We start from the raw sequence: 16,877 nt of genomic DNA on the forward strand, positions 1-16,877 counted from the left end.
TATTCTGACTAGGTTTTGTTATTTTTATAATCACTTTTATAGTTATTTTTTTGTTTCACTTTAAATATTTTGTTTACATTCTAAAAACATCAATAAAACCCGTGAAAAGCCCAATTTATTCTGACAATTTAATAATGCGAATGTTATAGTTTCTAGCATACATTTTTGCCTTTGCAGTAAAACGGCTTTTAAGAGCACATCACCTTTCTTATCACAATCTCAATAACGCTTTCCAACCGTTTTCCTTTGTATTGTACCATGTTTGACCGTCATAAATGGATTTATCAGTGGTTCTATCCTGCATCTCCATGGTGACCACCCGTATTTTTTATGATCGACGAGCACATGTGCCACAATAAAATATCGTTTTACTTTGAAAGTTGACTCTTTTACGCGTTGTCAATAAACAATAATTTGTCTAATGGTAACATGATACATTAGTGTATGCCCCCCAGAAAAGTGCATATATATATATATATACATATATATATATATATATATATATATATATATATATATATATATATATATATAAAATGTATTTATTTCTTTTCAAGAACTTGCGATAGAAAACGTTATGATCATAACTGTAAATCCGCGAAGCCACATAACCGAACCGCGATGTAGTGAGGGAAAAGTCATCGTTTAGTCTCTTCTTACGAGACAGTCACGGATGACCGTCGATTGACGATATTCAAGTCAAACGAGGAAAACCTGTTGCAGTAACTTTAAAAATAAAACGCCGCATCATTTCACGCTTCCAATTTCCAGTTAAATGACTTCATTTGTGACATCATTGCATCGTGACCGCTTCATAAACTGCCACCGAAATGACAACATCACCAGGAGGCCGTCGTGAAGTCTGTGACGTCATAGCCCCGCCTCCACCGGAGGAGCGCTCTACCTCCGCGACTCTAGCCGCGCGGACGCCGGCGGGGAGCCCTCACACGCCGCGAGCACGCGATCGAACCTAATAACAGTCTTTCCTTTTCCTCCTCCTCCGGACCGCTTTTGAAATTAATTCCAAAGCAGGCGACATGGAATGCACGAAGCTGTCCGAGTACCAAACCAAAGTTTTGGAGGAGAATTTTAAGGAGAACAAGTATCCGAACGCGACGACGCTCATGCTGGTTGCCGCCGAGTGCGGCCTCTCGGAGGAGGAGACGCAGGTGATCACTCGCTCCGATGGATGCGTGCGTGCAAGTCTTCGTTTTTGCGCGTGGAAAATACCGTTTTCGTTTGTTTTTTTCTATTCAAGCATTGACTATAACGTATTTGACTTTCAATATTATTATTCCTAGTGAGTAGCGCGAAGTTAAATGATTAAAACTAGTTAATGACACATTTAATGTTTTTATTTTAGTTTAATTTTACTATTGGATATTACAGTACATTTATTTGTACGATACTGGTATTACAAGTGTTCTTTTCTTATGCTAATGTAGTAAATTTCAGATGTTAGAAGAGTTTGATTACTTTTATTGTCAGTCTTCTATACCAGGGAGGCAATGGATTTTTTTTTTTTTTTTACTGGACTCACAATTTTTCTCTTATCTTGTAAAGTATTCTTTAAAGTGAGCGTGCAGTTCTTTAAAAAAAAAAAAAAAAAAATCAGGAGGGGTGGTACCCGAACAGTATCGGATGATGAAAATCACAATCAGTATCGGAGGGCCAAAAATAGTATCGGGACAATCCAAATATAAAGAGCATCGACACAGCCTTATACATTTGTTTTGTATTGTGTCGAAATGATAGATTCTGTATTCTATTTTTATTAATCTTCATAAAAATACTTTACGCTTGGATTTTATGTGCATGTATTTCCCCTTGAAGTGATGCAACCTATGCAGTATTTATGTTTTGCCCTCCCGCGTGTAAAAGTACCCCGCATCATGTTTGAAAAATGTTGACATTTTTGTGGGGCATTATAAATCTACACACAATGTGCTACATGAGATACTGCGTAGTTAAAAATGTACGGTATGTGTAGTCTGGTGCCATATTGTGCAACCACTTGGCCACCGTGAGCGCTCTTGCGGTCAGTTTTTGAATTGAATGAGAATCTGGTCAATGTTATTCAAAAAGTTGCATAGGAATGACATTGAATTATTCTAGTAAGCGAGTATGAAGCAGAAAACTCAAGAGTGGTATCGCAATTCGAAAGCAACATGTTACAAAGAAAAAATATCTGTCACGAAGCCGAAAAATGGAAGTTTGAAGTTAACATTTAGCACCTAAGGAGGTGTAAACCCTCTTTAATGTTTACAGTGTCTCCTTGGAAAAATACCATCCGGTATCACTGGCTACCATCTTTCTCCCATGTAAATAAATCAAGTTTACATATAAACAAAGTTGCGCTGGATGGACAACATCTGCCATTTCGCTTTCACATCATGTTTTTCAAACACTTTCACGCATCGGCGTATGCTTTCTTTTTTTTTCCCGATGCTAAGCCAGCAAACCAGTTAGTCCGGGTTTGACACCAAGTGTAAATAAACCTGATCAAATAGTAAAGCGTTTCAGAAGATGTCATGAGAAAATATTGAACCAAATTTTTGACCATAACACTGTCAAATTGGGAAGATGCTAGCATGAACCTTGAGAGAAGTAGCAAGGCAAATTAAGGTCATTTTTGCAGATTCTATGACGACTTTTGTGACGACACATCAGTATACGAAGACTAATACTCATCTTGATTTAGCTCACGTTCCGAAAAAATCAAATGATTCACAGTAACAGTCAGAGCCAATTGACGGATCGAAACATGACATTTGCACATCTACACTTATCTACATGCGTCCAACCAACATTTATTTGCAAACCCGATAAAAGGACATCTAAGATCATTTAAAAAAATAATAAAAACTAAAGTGTGCCAAGGCACACCTCTGATGCTCTTTGTATGCCCGACAATGGAGTTTCCCATCATGCATTAGTATTTTTTGTCATTTTTCGCAAAACATTCCAGTATCCTTCTTAGACCCAGCATTTGTGTCCACTGTTATGTCCATTTAGTATCGTGTCCATCCCAAACACGAGACATGATTGGAGAGGCATGGATGTCCTCTACTGAGGACACTAGGACTTAGTAGAGTAGCTGGAATGAGCTAAAAGATATATATACAGTGGAAATCAAAGTATAGGTTGTGTCTCAGTTCAACTACAGCTATTTGACTAACAATTATAAAAAAATATCTATTAAATGAAGTCGTGTTACCTTCAGGGACAATCTGAACTCAGGTTTCCACGCAACTGAGTGATGTATAGCTAACTAGCCATTTCTCCCCTTGTGCGTCTGCATGTTTTGGAGGGTGTGTGTTACCATTGTCAAAAAAAAGTACACATGGTACACATCCACATCAGGTGCTTTCAAGTGCTTCTATTTATTGTGCGCAAGAAGGCTCGGTGCGGTCTGGGCGGGGTGCAAGGTTCACATGTGGCGCCTGATCAAAAGACTCGACTTCATTTCCTCTCCAGTGTTTTTGGATCGTTAACAAAGCCCTCATTGGGGAAGGTTCAACTCCGCAAAAGCGCACACAGTAACACACAAAGCTACGTGCCACTCCCCGTTCCACATAAACAGCGTTTACAATGTGCCGCCACCGTCGCGCGCCTCGTGTTTGAGCCCCTTGTTTGTTTGGACGCCGTAAAAGCAGAGTCAACTTTGGCTCGGTTACGTAACGGCGAGAGGCCCCGGAACATATAACGCAATTTATAAGCGGCCGAGCAAAACTACTACCGAGAGAAATATACACTGAATAAATTGTTAGTGAATTAGTGCCTGGAGATTTATTTCCACTCGCGTGATATTTATATACGTGCGACGGGTGTTCCAAAATAGCTTTAGGCCAACGTGGCTTTTCTTAGTTTTTATTTAATGAGGAAAACCTACAGACTTACTCTAGATCAAGGGTGTCAAACTGGTTTTTATCGTGGGCCACATTGTACTTATAGTGTCTGTTAGAGGGCCGGAATAAATCTAAAAATAGTCTTAAAAAGCTTAAATTTTAACATGCCGCTTTAGTTTCTCTAAAATCCTGAAAATTTAGGACTTAAAAGGACTTAAAAATAGAAAAACACGTGTCTAATAAACGCCATTTTTGCTGGTTTACATCTTTACCTAATTTTGAAAACAGAGGCCGATAAAAACTGTTCAAAAGATAGATCAGCAACAGAAAATGGTTATTTTTGAAGACAATCTGCAAGTTTAGCTAGAAACCTGAAATCAAATCAGCATTTGGCGGGCCACATAAAATGATGTGGCGGGCCGGTTCTGGCCCCCGGGCCTTGAGTTTGACACCTGTGCTCTAGATTGTACGTACTTCAGATTTGGACCAACGGAATTTACGTCGTTTACTAGACCCTGAACAACAAACCACTTAAAACCTTCTTAACCTTAACCTTCTTAAGTCACCAAGAGGACTTCTAACCAACTTCAGACTTGGCCAAAGAGATTTAGATCCTACTTTTAGACTTGAAATAACCGACTCAGGATCTAAACTACTTTAGAACCCGTTGAGCCATCAACCAACTGACTTCGAAGCTACTGAGATTGAAAGTCACGGACTTGGCATTCAGTCCTCATATCAGAGACCATGTTTCGAGAACAAAAGAACTTTGGATCTTCAGATTCAGTCCTTCTTACGTGTAATACCTGCTGCGTGTTTACAGAAGCGGCAGTTTTGTTTGAAGAACTTTTTGGAGCAATGAAAAGTGCACCTGTTCTCAGGGCGATACATGCCGGGTCCGTTACGTCAGGGCCTCTCGTCTTTCAGGTTCTGCGGAGGGTTTTGTGGCCAAAAGAAGAAGAAAAACAACACCACAATAGTTTTAAAACTTCTCTCCTTCTGCTGTGTTCCCTCCAGAAATGGTTCAAGCTGCGCATGTCTAAGTGGCGCCAGTCTGAGGGGCTTCCAGCTGAACTGGGCTCGGTGTTGGATTGAGACCGACCCCTAAACCATCATTCCAACCCCTTCAACTTTTTTTTTGGACTCCTTTTTCTCCTGGAACTTTCTCTTCTTTCCTTTTGACATTATTTTATATATGACGCTGTTTGAACTTAGGAAATGTGAAGGTGCTTGAGTTTTGTTGACCGTATAACCCAAGTGTTTACATAAAATGACCGATTATTGTTAATAAATTAAGCGTAAAAATGACTTGCGTCGTGTGTACTTTTCAACAGTACTTGGAGGAAACAACGCACAAATACTTTGTTACTGTACATTACTGTGTTACTGTACGTCATGTGTACTTTTCAACAGTACTTGGAGGAAACAACGCACAAATACTTTGTTACTGTACATTACTGTGTTACTGTGCGTCGTGTGTACTTTTCAACAGTACTTGGAGGAAACAACGCACAAATACTTTGTTACTGTACTTTCCAGGAATTTGATTTATTTTTACTTTTACTCCCTTCATTTACATGCTTTCTACTTCTGACTTTGTCAAAGTTGCAGTGCTAATTTTTCCAGTTGCTAAATATACTTTGTACTTTACCAGAATCTCTCTTTAACACAAGTATCTGTACTCCTAGTTAAGTACATAAATACAGAGTGAGAATACTTTTTCCTACCTGTGGCTTTTTAACCGTCCCTCTGACGCACTATTGGTCGCCTGACCGGCCCAAGTCAAAGTCTCCCGGCCACGGGACGCACAGAAACTCGAGCCGGACGTGCCGCTCAGCATCACGGGACAAACAAGCGACAGGTGATGTCATTCCATTGTCCGCCTGTCTGTAAAAAGGATGTGAGCTCATAGCCATGTGCTAGCTTTGGCCCGATCTCTCCGTGTACTGTTGATAAACAAAATGTACAACAATGAGCACTCCTGAGCGCCTTTGGCAGCTTCTTTGCCGTTCTATGTATTGTCACTGGTGGATTTATAAAATTATTTTTATAAAAACGGAGACAAGGTGGAAGGAAACTCAAATAGCGCCAGTGAGGAAGTACCGAGCTTTAAAAATTGTCTCAAGGTGAACGTGCAGTGGACAAATTACATATATACGATTACGGTGCATATTATCGAAAGAAAGGTGAGGCTCACATGGAGTTTGAGGTTTCCTGCTGAGAATGCATACGTTGAGAAGGCACTTGCACAACCTGCTTGACGGAAACCATGCAACAGGTACTTCTGGTATGCGGCTCATCAAGTGTGTGTTTGATTGCAGCATTGTGTTAATACCACAAACAGGCAACATTCGTTTAAAAGAACATCTAAAAAAAAAAAAACCACACATTTTGGTTCATTTTGTGTACAATAGATGCTATTATTAGATACTGCTGTGCACAATAGAGAGACATGCACAATGCCTTAGCATGAGTCTGTCATGCTCTCAAATTTAGCATAGTTTAAAAAAAAAACAGTATATAATACCACAAAAATGCTACTAACATTCAACGCGAGCCTTGGCGGTAAGTCAGTTTACTCACGGTGTATTCTATCTCAGCAAAACATGCCAATGTCAAAAACTTTGCTTGTTTGCTAGACTTTTTGGTTAGAAACATTCTTTGGGGTGCATCCCAACAGTTATCTATGACTCATCACTAAAGAACGTTAAAACGTAAACTCAAACATACATTGTTTAACTCATCCACTGCCAAAGATGACTATAGACGTCCGAGATCCATTTTTACTGAGCTAGCAGTAAATGAGTTCAATATTCTAGCTGTCACTATACGTCGCTGGCATACATCAACTTGAGATCCAGCTTATTTATTTGTGTCCACTGTCATGTCTAATTTGTCTCAGCGAGACAGCACAAGTAATTACATCCAACCATAACATGAGACATCATTGGAAAGGGCGGGATGTCCTTTACTGGGCACGCTAGGACTTAGTAGGATAGCTCCGATGAGTCAAGAAATCAACCAAAAATAAATGGCCGCTGGTCTCAAGAGGATATTGAAGAATTAAAACTATGACTTGCAGTACACAAAAATGCCATTTTGTGGAAAAACTTACAGTTTATAATACAGTATATCATTTCAATATGATACATTTTTCATAAAGTATTGCCAATTATTCATTAGTAATACTGCATGATTATTGTCCCATGTCAACAAAAGCTTAAATGAAAGCATTTTTTAGATGACCAATTACTGCCAATGTGATCAATTCCAGCCAATACGTAACGCAATGTCAAATGCCTTTTGAAGGCCAAGCATGACTTCTCACAAAACGTCCAGAGTTGAACATGAACACAAAATGCAAACAGAATGCAAATGGTGCCTTGTTTTTGTTTGTTGCTAAGAGGAGCAAGCGGAGCTGTGAGGAATTTGTCACTTGGAAGTTGCTTTTTTTTTTTTTTTTTTTAAATCTTCTGCTCTCTCTTCTCGTCTTTTAGGATGTCCTTTTTTGTTTACGCTAGCAAAATCTTAAGTGTTCTCATTGGATCACAGCCATTTCCCGCATATGCCAAATCCTTGTTACGATAGGAAAGTAGTACATCAATGTCAAATATTATAATGAAGCAATACATGTTATATATTGTAAGATTGTGCTGGGGAGGATCTACGATTAGCCTGGGTAGTAAACAGAAGTTCCCAAAATTATTTTGCAATGTCTGTTGCTGCTTCTCTGCCTCTTCTCTGACTATTTCACATCAAAATAATTGGAAGCCATGACAACAGCTCAGAGGAGCATCGCTAACCATCGACAACCGCAAATTTGAACACCGGGCAAATAACTGGGCTCCACCGTGATCGGATTAAGCCACAATGTCCGATCATAGCATAGCCGTCAGCTATCACGCTAATAAATGCTATTACGTCGCCTTTGATTACAGTGAAGAAGGATCGGTCCCGGGAGCCGTGCTTCTTGTGTGGGCTCTTGATCCGATTACAAGGGCGCGCTAGTGTTTTAATGGGATGGGCTGACAGGGGGAGGAAGTGACGACTAAACGAAGAGAAATGGGGAAAAACTCAGGAAAAAGTGCTATACAAAAAACGAAGGGCTAAAAATACATTTCCTATTGTGGAATACTACATACTAAACGAGTCTTACATTTTTAAAGGTCTTCTGTTGCGTATCTAATGGGAGCACTGGCATTGGTCCACTAGCATCCCGCTGCACTTACTGATCTTCAAAAGCATGTCCATTTGACACTTTGAAAGCTTTGTCTCAGCGCTATAAAGTCAAATTTAGCCTCTCCCCTTCCTGTCTCTTCACCACTCAATGATCCGACTGAGGACGCTAAGTGGGAATCCGTTTAAAGGGGACACTCAATGTTATTTATGAAATTAAAGTTTAATTTGATAAGCAGATGATTACTTGGAGCATGAGGTCTATTAGCAGCGGTCACTTGCGATGAATAGTAAGACAATTTCAAACGAGTATTTAAAGATAAGCATGTGGCACATCAAGTACTCACTTGAGATGGATTTTTTCAAAAAACAAACGTTTGGGAGAAGCCAGAAAGCTACAGTGCTTATCTGCCAGTGTTGCCATGGCGATGTGACAGCGAGTCCCTAGCAACCACACATGTGAAACCGGAGTCTCATTCTTCATGCCTCACCTGATTTCTATAGAAGGATGTCAGGTAAATTAAAAAAAATTGAAAAACAAGGCTAATTAATTACACAATGCTCTTTAATTAAGTGGTCATAAAAAAAAGCATTCATAAGAATCGTCATTATTAAGTGTTTGTTTTTTTCCACACCTATACCAGTAATATTCAACTTTTTAGTATTCAGTTTCTGATACCAAGTACAGATACCACAAATACTTTTCAAACACAACCCTCCCCCAAAAAAAAAACAATAACATTATTTTATAGAGAAACTTATACCAATAATCTTTATTGAAAATAATGGCAATTTTCTCTCCTAATTCATTATTGCTAGTTTGTGTTTGCAAAAAAGCGTCAAGAGAAGGGAAGATACTGGTATACCATATCACGTGTATAGATACTTTAAAAATAAGGCCAGGTATTGGCCGGATGCCGACATTTGGTATCAGGATTCAAACATCCCTAGTCTTTTGGTTATTTGAAAATGAAATCCCTTTAAAAAAACAAACAAAAACACACACTTAAGTACCACAAAGGACCATTAGGGCCATATAGGCAAGAAAAACAAAAACCATGCTAAATTATAGACGGAATTTTACAAAAATACTATATCATCTTGAAGATATACTTTTCTATACTAGAATAAATACATCTTTGTTCTAGTAGTATTACAACTTTCATCTTGGAAATCTGACTATATTTTTTAAAAATCTTTTTTTAATGTCAAAATAAATATTTGCTTCCTTTATCATAATGTTCTTTTTTCAGAGTGTGGCCCGAATGCTCCTTTGTAAGTCAAAAACAGTTTCAAGTTGAAAAATCTATTACGTTGTTTGAAACTATTCACTGCCTCCTGGAGATTTTTTGGGTAAACATTATTGCCACTTAATTATGTAAATTAATGCCAATAAATGATCAACTAGCAACTCACATGCAGTGTCGTCTCCCTCACTTAAGAACTGTTGTATAAAAAAAAAATAACATCAATACATTCAATAGTTTTTGCATGAGTTCATAGCAAACTTTCATTAAACTTTGGTGACGCCTAGTGGTTGAAAGATGTCACACTCAAAGTTGAAATGGAACGTTAAGAGTATCAATGCCACACCGAAGAGGGTCATCTAAATAATACCAGTAATAAAGAAATAAAAATTGTAATTCAACAAAAAAACGAATCAAGATTTCAGAACGACGTTGAAACACTTTTGAGTCCTTGTCCCTTTTCTCCCCCAAAACGGGCCTCTTAACATTACAGCTTTCATGTCAAAATATAAACATTGTTATCTGCGTTAACTAGAAGAAAACAATTGTGAGGAAAAAAGTTACTAAGAAAGTCAGATTATTACGATGAAGCTGTAATTTGGACCATAAAAAGTGGTCCAAAAATGATGGTCTATTTACGGCAAAAACATTGACCTTTGGTTAAAAGTCAACTTTGTTTGGGTCACTCTGGTTTAGCAGACATCAGTGAACAATAATATTCGCTGGCGGGCGTGAAGGTGCGCCAAAAAAAAAAGGGGGGGGGGGGCATTCGCCCGCGTTTACTTGCCGCCGGCCATCTGGATGATGAGCTCTCGGGCGTCCCGCACGCCTGAGCCGACTTCCGCTTCGCCCTTCTTGACACACGTGGCGATGAGGAACATCTTGCGCTCCCCTATCTTGGAAAGCTCCAGAGCATCATGCAGGTCGGTAATGCTGCAAGCGCCTGCGAGATCCTGCGAGACAACACTTTTTGCTGTCAGTTTTCGGAACTCGTACCCTCCAGAAACATGTCAATTGTGGAACTCGTACCACATGAGATTGTATCGTGGAACTTTAAAAAAGGACACCCAAAATGTACGTGTTCTGCATAGTCTGTTCCATGAAATGGTCATTTCCATTTTGAAGGAACTTTGTGAAGTTTCTGAGAGCTTCAGAAGCTGAAACTGTGGCACATGTTGCTATGGTTTAATATGGGCCCAGGAAGAAAAGAACCCAATTATAGGTTTGAGTGTTTCTGTCATCCTCACCTGCTTGTTGGCCAGTACCATAAGAGGCAGATGGGGGTCAGCATTCAGCAGCTCATGCAGCTGCTCCTTGGCAACGCCAAAGAGCTGCGGCGCTGACGAGTCCACCACGAACACAAGCAGCAGCGCCTTGGACATGTACCGTGGCCAGTAAGGCCTCAGCTCCGCCTTGCCGCCGACTGGTAACATACAACACAATGAGGCAGTTGAGAGACACACTAGTTGCTGGCTTTACTAAAGGTAACACGATGACTTCTGGCTTTTATTACCTGAGCTCAAGAAATGAAAAACTATTCATCAAGCAAAGCAGAAACAAGGCTGCTTCTTAACTAATTCAATAAAAAATATTTATACATCATAGCAGAATGCAGACTGTCAATCCCATACATGTGTTTTCCCAAATACTGTATTTTACGCACTGTAAGCATTGGATTACAAGGCACAGCTTCAATGAATGGCCTATTTTAAAACTGTTTTCATAGGGTGCACCGCATTATAAGGCGCATAGGATAGATGCTACAGTAGTGGCTGGGGTTGTGTTATGCATCCACTTAGAAGGACCAGTGCTAAAGGGAATGTCATTAAAACAATAAGTAGTGGCTGATGTTGCGTTATCCATCCACTAGATGGAGCTGCGCTAAAGGGAATGTCAACAAAACTATCAGATAAGTCACTCAAACTTTTCAATCAGAAATGAAGAATAAAGATGATTTGTGGAAGGTCCCATCTGAAGAATGAGGGAAAATACCTCTTGGTAACATTAAAAGAATGTTAAGATCAATGCCCAGACGAATCAAGAGTTTAAAACGATACAATTATGATTCATTTAAATATTAAACTTTTTTAAGGCGCACTGTCAGAAAACTGAAGGCTTTCGGGTGTGCCTTATAGTGCCGAAAATGACGGTATTAGCATAAAAGAGTTTCTAAAAATAGCTGCCACAAAATGGACTTACTCTCAAGAAATTCAATGTGCAAGTCTTCTCTGTTAATAGAGACGGCGTTGAAGCCTTGCGTCGGCTCAATGTCCACGTCCAGGTTGCCGATGGCCAAACAGTACAGCAGACTGGACTTACCGGCTCCATCCAGACCTAGAACCAGTACCTGGGTCCCTTCTGGCTTCACAGACTTTGACGACTGCGCATACAAGCACAAATTAAAAGTGATGGTTTGGTTTGAAATACAGACTTTTTAGTAATTTAGACACTGACAAACTGCTGGATGTTAAAGAGCTGGGGTGAAGACTTTTTACGATTCAAAGTGGATGTTGTAGCATGCATTTGTATTAAAAAGATAAACAAATAAATAAATAAATGTTGCATTTAGCGATTTTAATTCCTGATTTACCATTAGGCAGTACCATGGATAAGAGTTTATTCATTTTGAAACATCTATTACTCTCACCTTAAAATGATTATTTAGCCATTTTCACTTGTAAAAATATTTTGGGGTATATAATTAACAAAAACGCCACCTGTGCTCGAGGCTCAAGTAACAACCAATCACATATATACACAGATATATACGTATAAGCTATACATTCCTGGATTCCTAATAAAACGTATAAAAGCGTTTATGGGAGTGAATGAGATAAAAATAACCACCATATACTGCGGAAAATGGCTAAATAAGCGTACTATCCCTTTAAGGGTTTTTTTTTCCTCCACATTTTTTACCGTGGAAAGTGTCACTGAGAACCTTTGATGGCGGTTATAAATAAAGTTAAACATCGAACATCATGATAAAGTTATGTGGCTCTCCGGTCCTTTGAAACATCGCCGATGCAGTATGAAAGCCATACACAGGAGGTGACGCCTACCTCGGATACTTTCTGGACTTTCTCGGCGGAGCAAACAGCCTCAACTTGGTCTTCAGCGACAGTTTTCTCGACATCTTTCGCACTCTCCTCGGCCTTCTCCTTCTTCGTCTTTTCTCCGGCGGGCCTTCGCCTCCCCCGGCCGCTCTCACCCTCGTCGCCCGGGTGACTTCCACCCGACTCCCGGGAGATGAACGCGTAGTTCCAAATGACATAAGCTAGTCCCCCGGCCAGAGCCACGGAGACACCGAGGACGCTGGCTTCCCGAAGGCCCAACATGGCTCTAACTCGAAAGAACTGGAGGATTTTTTTTTTTTAAATAAGCATGTCTTGAAATGAACCTTCTTGCCTCGCTCCTCCTCATCAACAAGTGGATTAGTAAACCGGAAACGCGGGAAGAATTTGTTCACCTTACTTCCGGCCTCGTATATTGTTGATGTAGTTTGCCAGTCTAGCCAGTAGAGGGCAGCAAGACAAATTCCGGACGTCGATTGGAAAGATTACATTTATTCTTTGTTTATGCGTGTATGTTTTTCGCCCGAATAGCTTCGTTTGTGAAAAAATGCCGCCACTCAACATAATTACGCTTTTAAATTAAATTTACAGGCGGTAGGAGTTAGCCGAAGACCCGTCCAATGAGAGAGAACTTCCGCCTCATTACGTCACTTCTACAAACAAACAATAAAAATGGCGCCGGGCTCGTTCGTGTGGACAGACAAGGAGTCCGAACTCCTTTTAAACATTTCTCTGGAGTATAAAACCACAAAGACCCAAGAAAACAGCGATTGGGAGTCTTGTCACAGCAAGTATGGCGACATATTGTCGATGTTTCTGGAGCAATATCCATTGACGCCGTCGGACGATTTTCCCCATGAAAAGCTCGAGATAACACGGCCTGTTGTCACAACAAAATTGAAGGCGATCAGGGCAAAGTATCGCATGGCAGTTGAATATGGACGCAGGAGCGGATTTGGCAGAGTTGTCCTGTTATACTTAGAGTTATGCGAAAAAATATGGGGGCGTTACCCCGCCATGTCCGCGATGCCGTATGACGTCGAAAATAACGACTTGGACAATCTCCCCTCGCCCAGTACGTCGTCGACTTCGTCCAACACGGATCGTTGCGCTTTTGCGCTGGACAGTGGTGCATTGAAAGTCAGACAAAGGCGAGAGCTGCTTGGAGTAAGTATTTTATGGTAAATACAAAATATTTGCCGATTCCACACGCGAGTCGTTTCGGAACTTGGTGTTTCTAGACCGCAGATTCGTCACAAGCAATTTCGTCACGTGTTCAAGTTCCGCTTTTGACGCAGTTTTTTTTTTTTTTATCCTTTTTGGATATATCTATTTTTTTTTTACTATGTTTGGAATTTCTCGCAGACGATCAAATTCAAAAGGAGCATTTTCATTTAATGTATTTATCGATTAACCGAACATTTAGGGCCTAACCGTTAGGCAGTTCGATGTCAATGCTGCCTGTGACGAATCTGCAGTCAAGAAACAAAACATTCCTAAAACGACCCACATCTGTAATCAGCAACCAGTTCATCTGGAATTTAGTTGAACTGTAACACCGGCAACAAAAATGCCATAAAATTAACTGAACCTTTAATTTATATTTCAAAATAGTTTTAACAAGAGCCACACACAGTGGCTCCACGCAGTGAAGCGGGATCGCCTCTTAACAAAGGAATTGATAGACTTGTTCGAGGCCTCAGAAAAGCGAGCTTCGGAAAATTTTTCTAAAATGTTCGACATTCTTAACACGCTCACAGCGTCCATTTCGGACACTTTTTCTCTTCTGAGTCAAGTCGTGCATCCTTCCCCTGCACCATCTTGCCGTTACATGCCATGTGAAACAACGGGGCATTCTAAATCTCAGCCACCATGTTGTCAGTGCTGTCAAACAGACAACAATTTTAAAGTAGTTAATCACAAAGTTATCCATAATTGTGATTAACCACATTTTTTAATAGCCATTTTCTACAAATCTTGTTGCAGATATTTGTGTAAAATCTTGACATTTATGTAAAATCGACAAATAAACATTGTTTTGAAGGCTGCTATACTGAATTTATTGATCATTTAACACAATTATTTGTATTGTCTGTAAAATACAACTATACAACCAAGAAAACGGGACTATTTCCTACTGCTAATGCCGCCCCTACCGGTACTTCGGTTTGGATGGCGCCCTCCCCTGTTCCGGGGCGCTCAGGAGCCACCTCTGCAACTCTGACTTCTCCGTGTTTTTCCCGAGTGACTTCCACGTGCGGGCCCTCAGCGACAGCTGCTTTTCGGGCTTGTCGGAACCCCGGCGCTCGGGCGACGAAGCCGCCGCCTCCCGGCGGGGCCCCAGAGACTCGGAGCCTCCCCGGATCCGCCCGTAGCTCCTGTTCTTGATGGAGTCCAGCAGGGCGGCCCGATTGCGGCAGTCGTCCCGCTCGGTGGGCTCACGCTCGTCTTCGTGGGGATCTTTGGTGTGCTTGAATGTCTTCTGCTGCCATGTGAGGAAGTCACTCAAAGTGTTTTGAAGGCGAGAGGAAAAGTCCGAATGGGTCATGGTGGCCTGGAGGTGGACCTACAACAAACAATGACAAACAATTACAACACTTTAGTTTTAATATTAGACAGAGTTTATAAAATTTCACAACAGACTTCTAGCGCTTTTTATACATATGGTGCTCAAAGCAAAATCAATACATTGATTCCTAAAGATATCGTATTGGATCGTTATTGGTATTGGATAGTACTCTGCAACAATGGTATCAGAAGTGAAAACGTTATCAAATTCCCCTACAAGTATGTAGTTTTAACCATATGCCGTTTGTTTATTTTGATAGCGTTTTTGCAAAAAAAACATCAAGCAATTGTGATTACTGTATTCACCTTATAGTTTCCTAAATGCAAACTGTAGTTTCAATTGCTTCCCGTTTTTTAAAGCATGTTTGTCTCCATTTATGTAGTTAAAAATGCTTCAGTGTTTTGTTTCGTTCTCTAATTTGTTTCATATTTGCGGTCATAAGCATAAGCTGTGGTTTCAGTTAGTTTTTTTAGGGCATGTTTGCACTATTTTGATCACGGAAACTTGTTCAAATTTGTTTACATTTTATGTTGGTTCTTAATTCTTTTTCAATTAACGTTTCGCGCCAAACTATGCCTCTCGGCCACCGTAGTGCTAAAATCTTTACGGACCTCCGTCAGTTCGTTCTTCATCTTGTGGTAGTGATTCTGGACGTTGGCGACCTCCGCCAAGTAGTCTTCGGTAAGCAGCTCATGCACCGCGGCGGCCCTGGCCAGCATCCCGACGCACACCTTCTGCTCTTTGACCTTCTTGGCCCGCTGGAAGACGAGCGGTTGCGGCATGGCGGTGTAGTCCAACGCCTTGTCGGAGGCCAACTTCCGGTAGACGAAAACCACGTCCAGGTGCCCGCAGGCGGCGGAATCCCGCAGGAACTTCTGCACGTCTTCCCAGTCCCGGAGAGCCAGGCGGATCCGGACCGGGGGTTCGGCCAGTTGCGTGTGGTAGAAGGCGTACATCAAGTAGAGAGCGCCGACCCGAACCTGGTAGCAGTAAGGCGGCAGGAAATACTTAACGGACGTGGCCATGGCCACCTGGCAGAAGCGTCTCATCTCGCTCGTGTTGCAGATGCCCAGGAAGACGTCCGAGAAGCGGACTTCCCTCCATAGGGACGTGAAGCGGTCCAAGCGGACCGAGTCGCTCTGCTGAAAGCGACCGAGGAGATCTTCCACGTCCTCGGTCAGGGCTTCGGTGAAGGTGTCGGCGTATTTGGAATGCGTGGGAGGCATCCTGGGACCAAATTGTGAGCAGGTCGGTGTGTCCAAATCATGAGATTTAAGCAATTTCCGGGAATGGGCGTGGCCTAGTCAAGCTGACTCCAATTGAATTCAGACGATTAAAATTACGTTTTAAAGCAGGCGTGTCCAAACTGCGGCGCAGGGGCCATTTGTGGCCCGATATCCACACTTTTGTGGCCCATCGCACATTTAAAAGACACACTTTGACATGGCCCGCAATGCTATTCTAAAACATAATAAAGTTTTATGGTGGGCAGCGTCACAAGTGTGAAACAAAATCAGTTTGCCTCCTCATCTCTAACAGAAAGCCTTGGAGTAGCTTTTTTTTTATTACTCTTTTACATGCGTGATTGCTTGCGTGATATTAATTTTGCCATAATTAAGTGAAATAGAAAACATAACCTCGAACTTCTACTCTTTTGTAAAGGTCCACCAGAAAAATGTTTGCACACCTGTTTTAGAGCCACCCTTATAAACAAAATTTGAACTAAATGACTAATGTTGTATATTATGTTGTGAAAATAGATTAAATCCTCAGGATTAGATGGTATGAAATTTACTGCTAATAACGTTAGCGTCTTGGTGCGTTGGGAAAAAATTAAAATCAACATAAAGTAGCATGAGAATAAAACATTTAAGACTAAACAAAATGTTTAATTTTATATCGTTTTTTCTTCAATTTGACTTATCGGTTAGTGCTTATAACAATCAATCATCAGTGACGTCAC

The 16,877-nt window shown here is 40.8% G+C and overlaps 4 protein-coding genes and 1 long non-coding RNA gene across 5 annotated transcripts; 2 read left to right on the forward strand and 3 right to left on the reverse strand.

The window, feature by feature from the left end:
- The first annotated feature begins 908 nt into the window (after positions 1-908).
- hopx (HOP homeobox) lies at positions 909-5,156 on the forward strand. Its single transcript, XM_088430562.1, has 2 exons — positions 909-1,169; positions 4,866-5,156. Exons 1-2 carry the CDS (start codon positions 1,038-1,040, stop codon positions 4,941-4,943), a joined length of 210 nt encoding a protein of 69 aa, XP_088286688.1. The 5' UTR covers positions 909-1,037; the 3' UTR covers positions 4,944-5,156.
- LOC148413419 (uncharacterized) lies at positions 3,161-6,310 on the reverse strand. Its single transcript, XR_015867539.1, has 3 exons — positions 6,046-6,310; positions 5,576-5,794; positions 3,161-4,778 (listed from the first exon to the last, which is right to left on the reverse strand). It is a non-coding gene; the product is annotated as an uncharacterized LOC148413419 (long non-coding RNA).
- A 2,261-nt stretch (positions 6,311-8,571) lies between these two features.
- arl9 (ARF like GTPase 9) lies at positions 8,572-12,726 on the reverse strand. Its single transcript, XM_088430621.1, has 4 exons — positions 12,334-12,726; positions 11,471-11,651; positions 10,519-10,694; positions 8,572-10,224 (listed from the first exon to the last, which is right to left on the reverse strand). Exons 1-4 carry the CDS (start codon positions 12,607-12,609, stop codon positions 10,051-10,053), a joined length of 807 nt encoding a protein of 268 aa, XP_088286747.1. The 5' UTR covers positions 12,610-12,726; the 3' UTR covers positions 8,572-10,050.
- LOC148413421 (uncharacterized) lies at positions 12,265-14,396 on the forward strand. The gene is made up of 2 exons (XM_088432035.1): positions 12,265-13,526; positions 13,951-14,396. Exons 1-2 carry the CDS (start codon positions 13,018-13,020, stop codon positions 14,288-14,290), a joined length of 849 nt encoding a protein of 282 aa, XP_088288161.1. The 5' UTR covers positions 12,265-13,017; the 3' UTR covers positions 14,291-14,396.
- LOC148413422 (snRNA-activating protein complex subunit 1-like) lies at positions 14,168-16,236 on the reverse strand. Its single transcript, XM_088430619.1, has 2 exons — positions 15,526-16,236; positions 14,168-14,911 (listed from the first exon to the last, which is right to left on the reverse strand). Exons 1-2 carry the CDS (start codon positions 16,138-16,140, stop codon positions 14,498-14,500), a joined length of 1,029 nt encoding a protein of 342 aa, XP_088286745.1. The 5' UTR covers positions 16,141-16,236; the 3' UTR covers positions 14,168-14,497.
- Between the last annotated feature and the right edge of the window lie 641 nt (positions 16,237-16,877).

The sequence above is a fragment of the Hippichthys cyanospilos genome, chromosome 13 (assembly GCF_059441005.1).
Source record: "Hippichthys cyanospilos isolate Australia breed blue-spotted pipefish chromosome 13, RoL_Hcya_1.0, whole genome shotgun sequence".
Classification (NCBI taxonomy): Eukaryota; Metazoa; Chordata; class Actinopteri; order Syngnathiformes; family Syngnathidae; genus Hippichthys; species Hippichthys cyanospilos.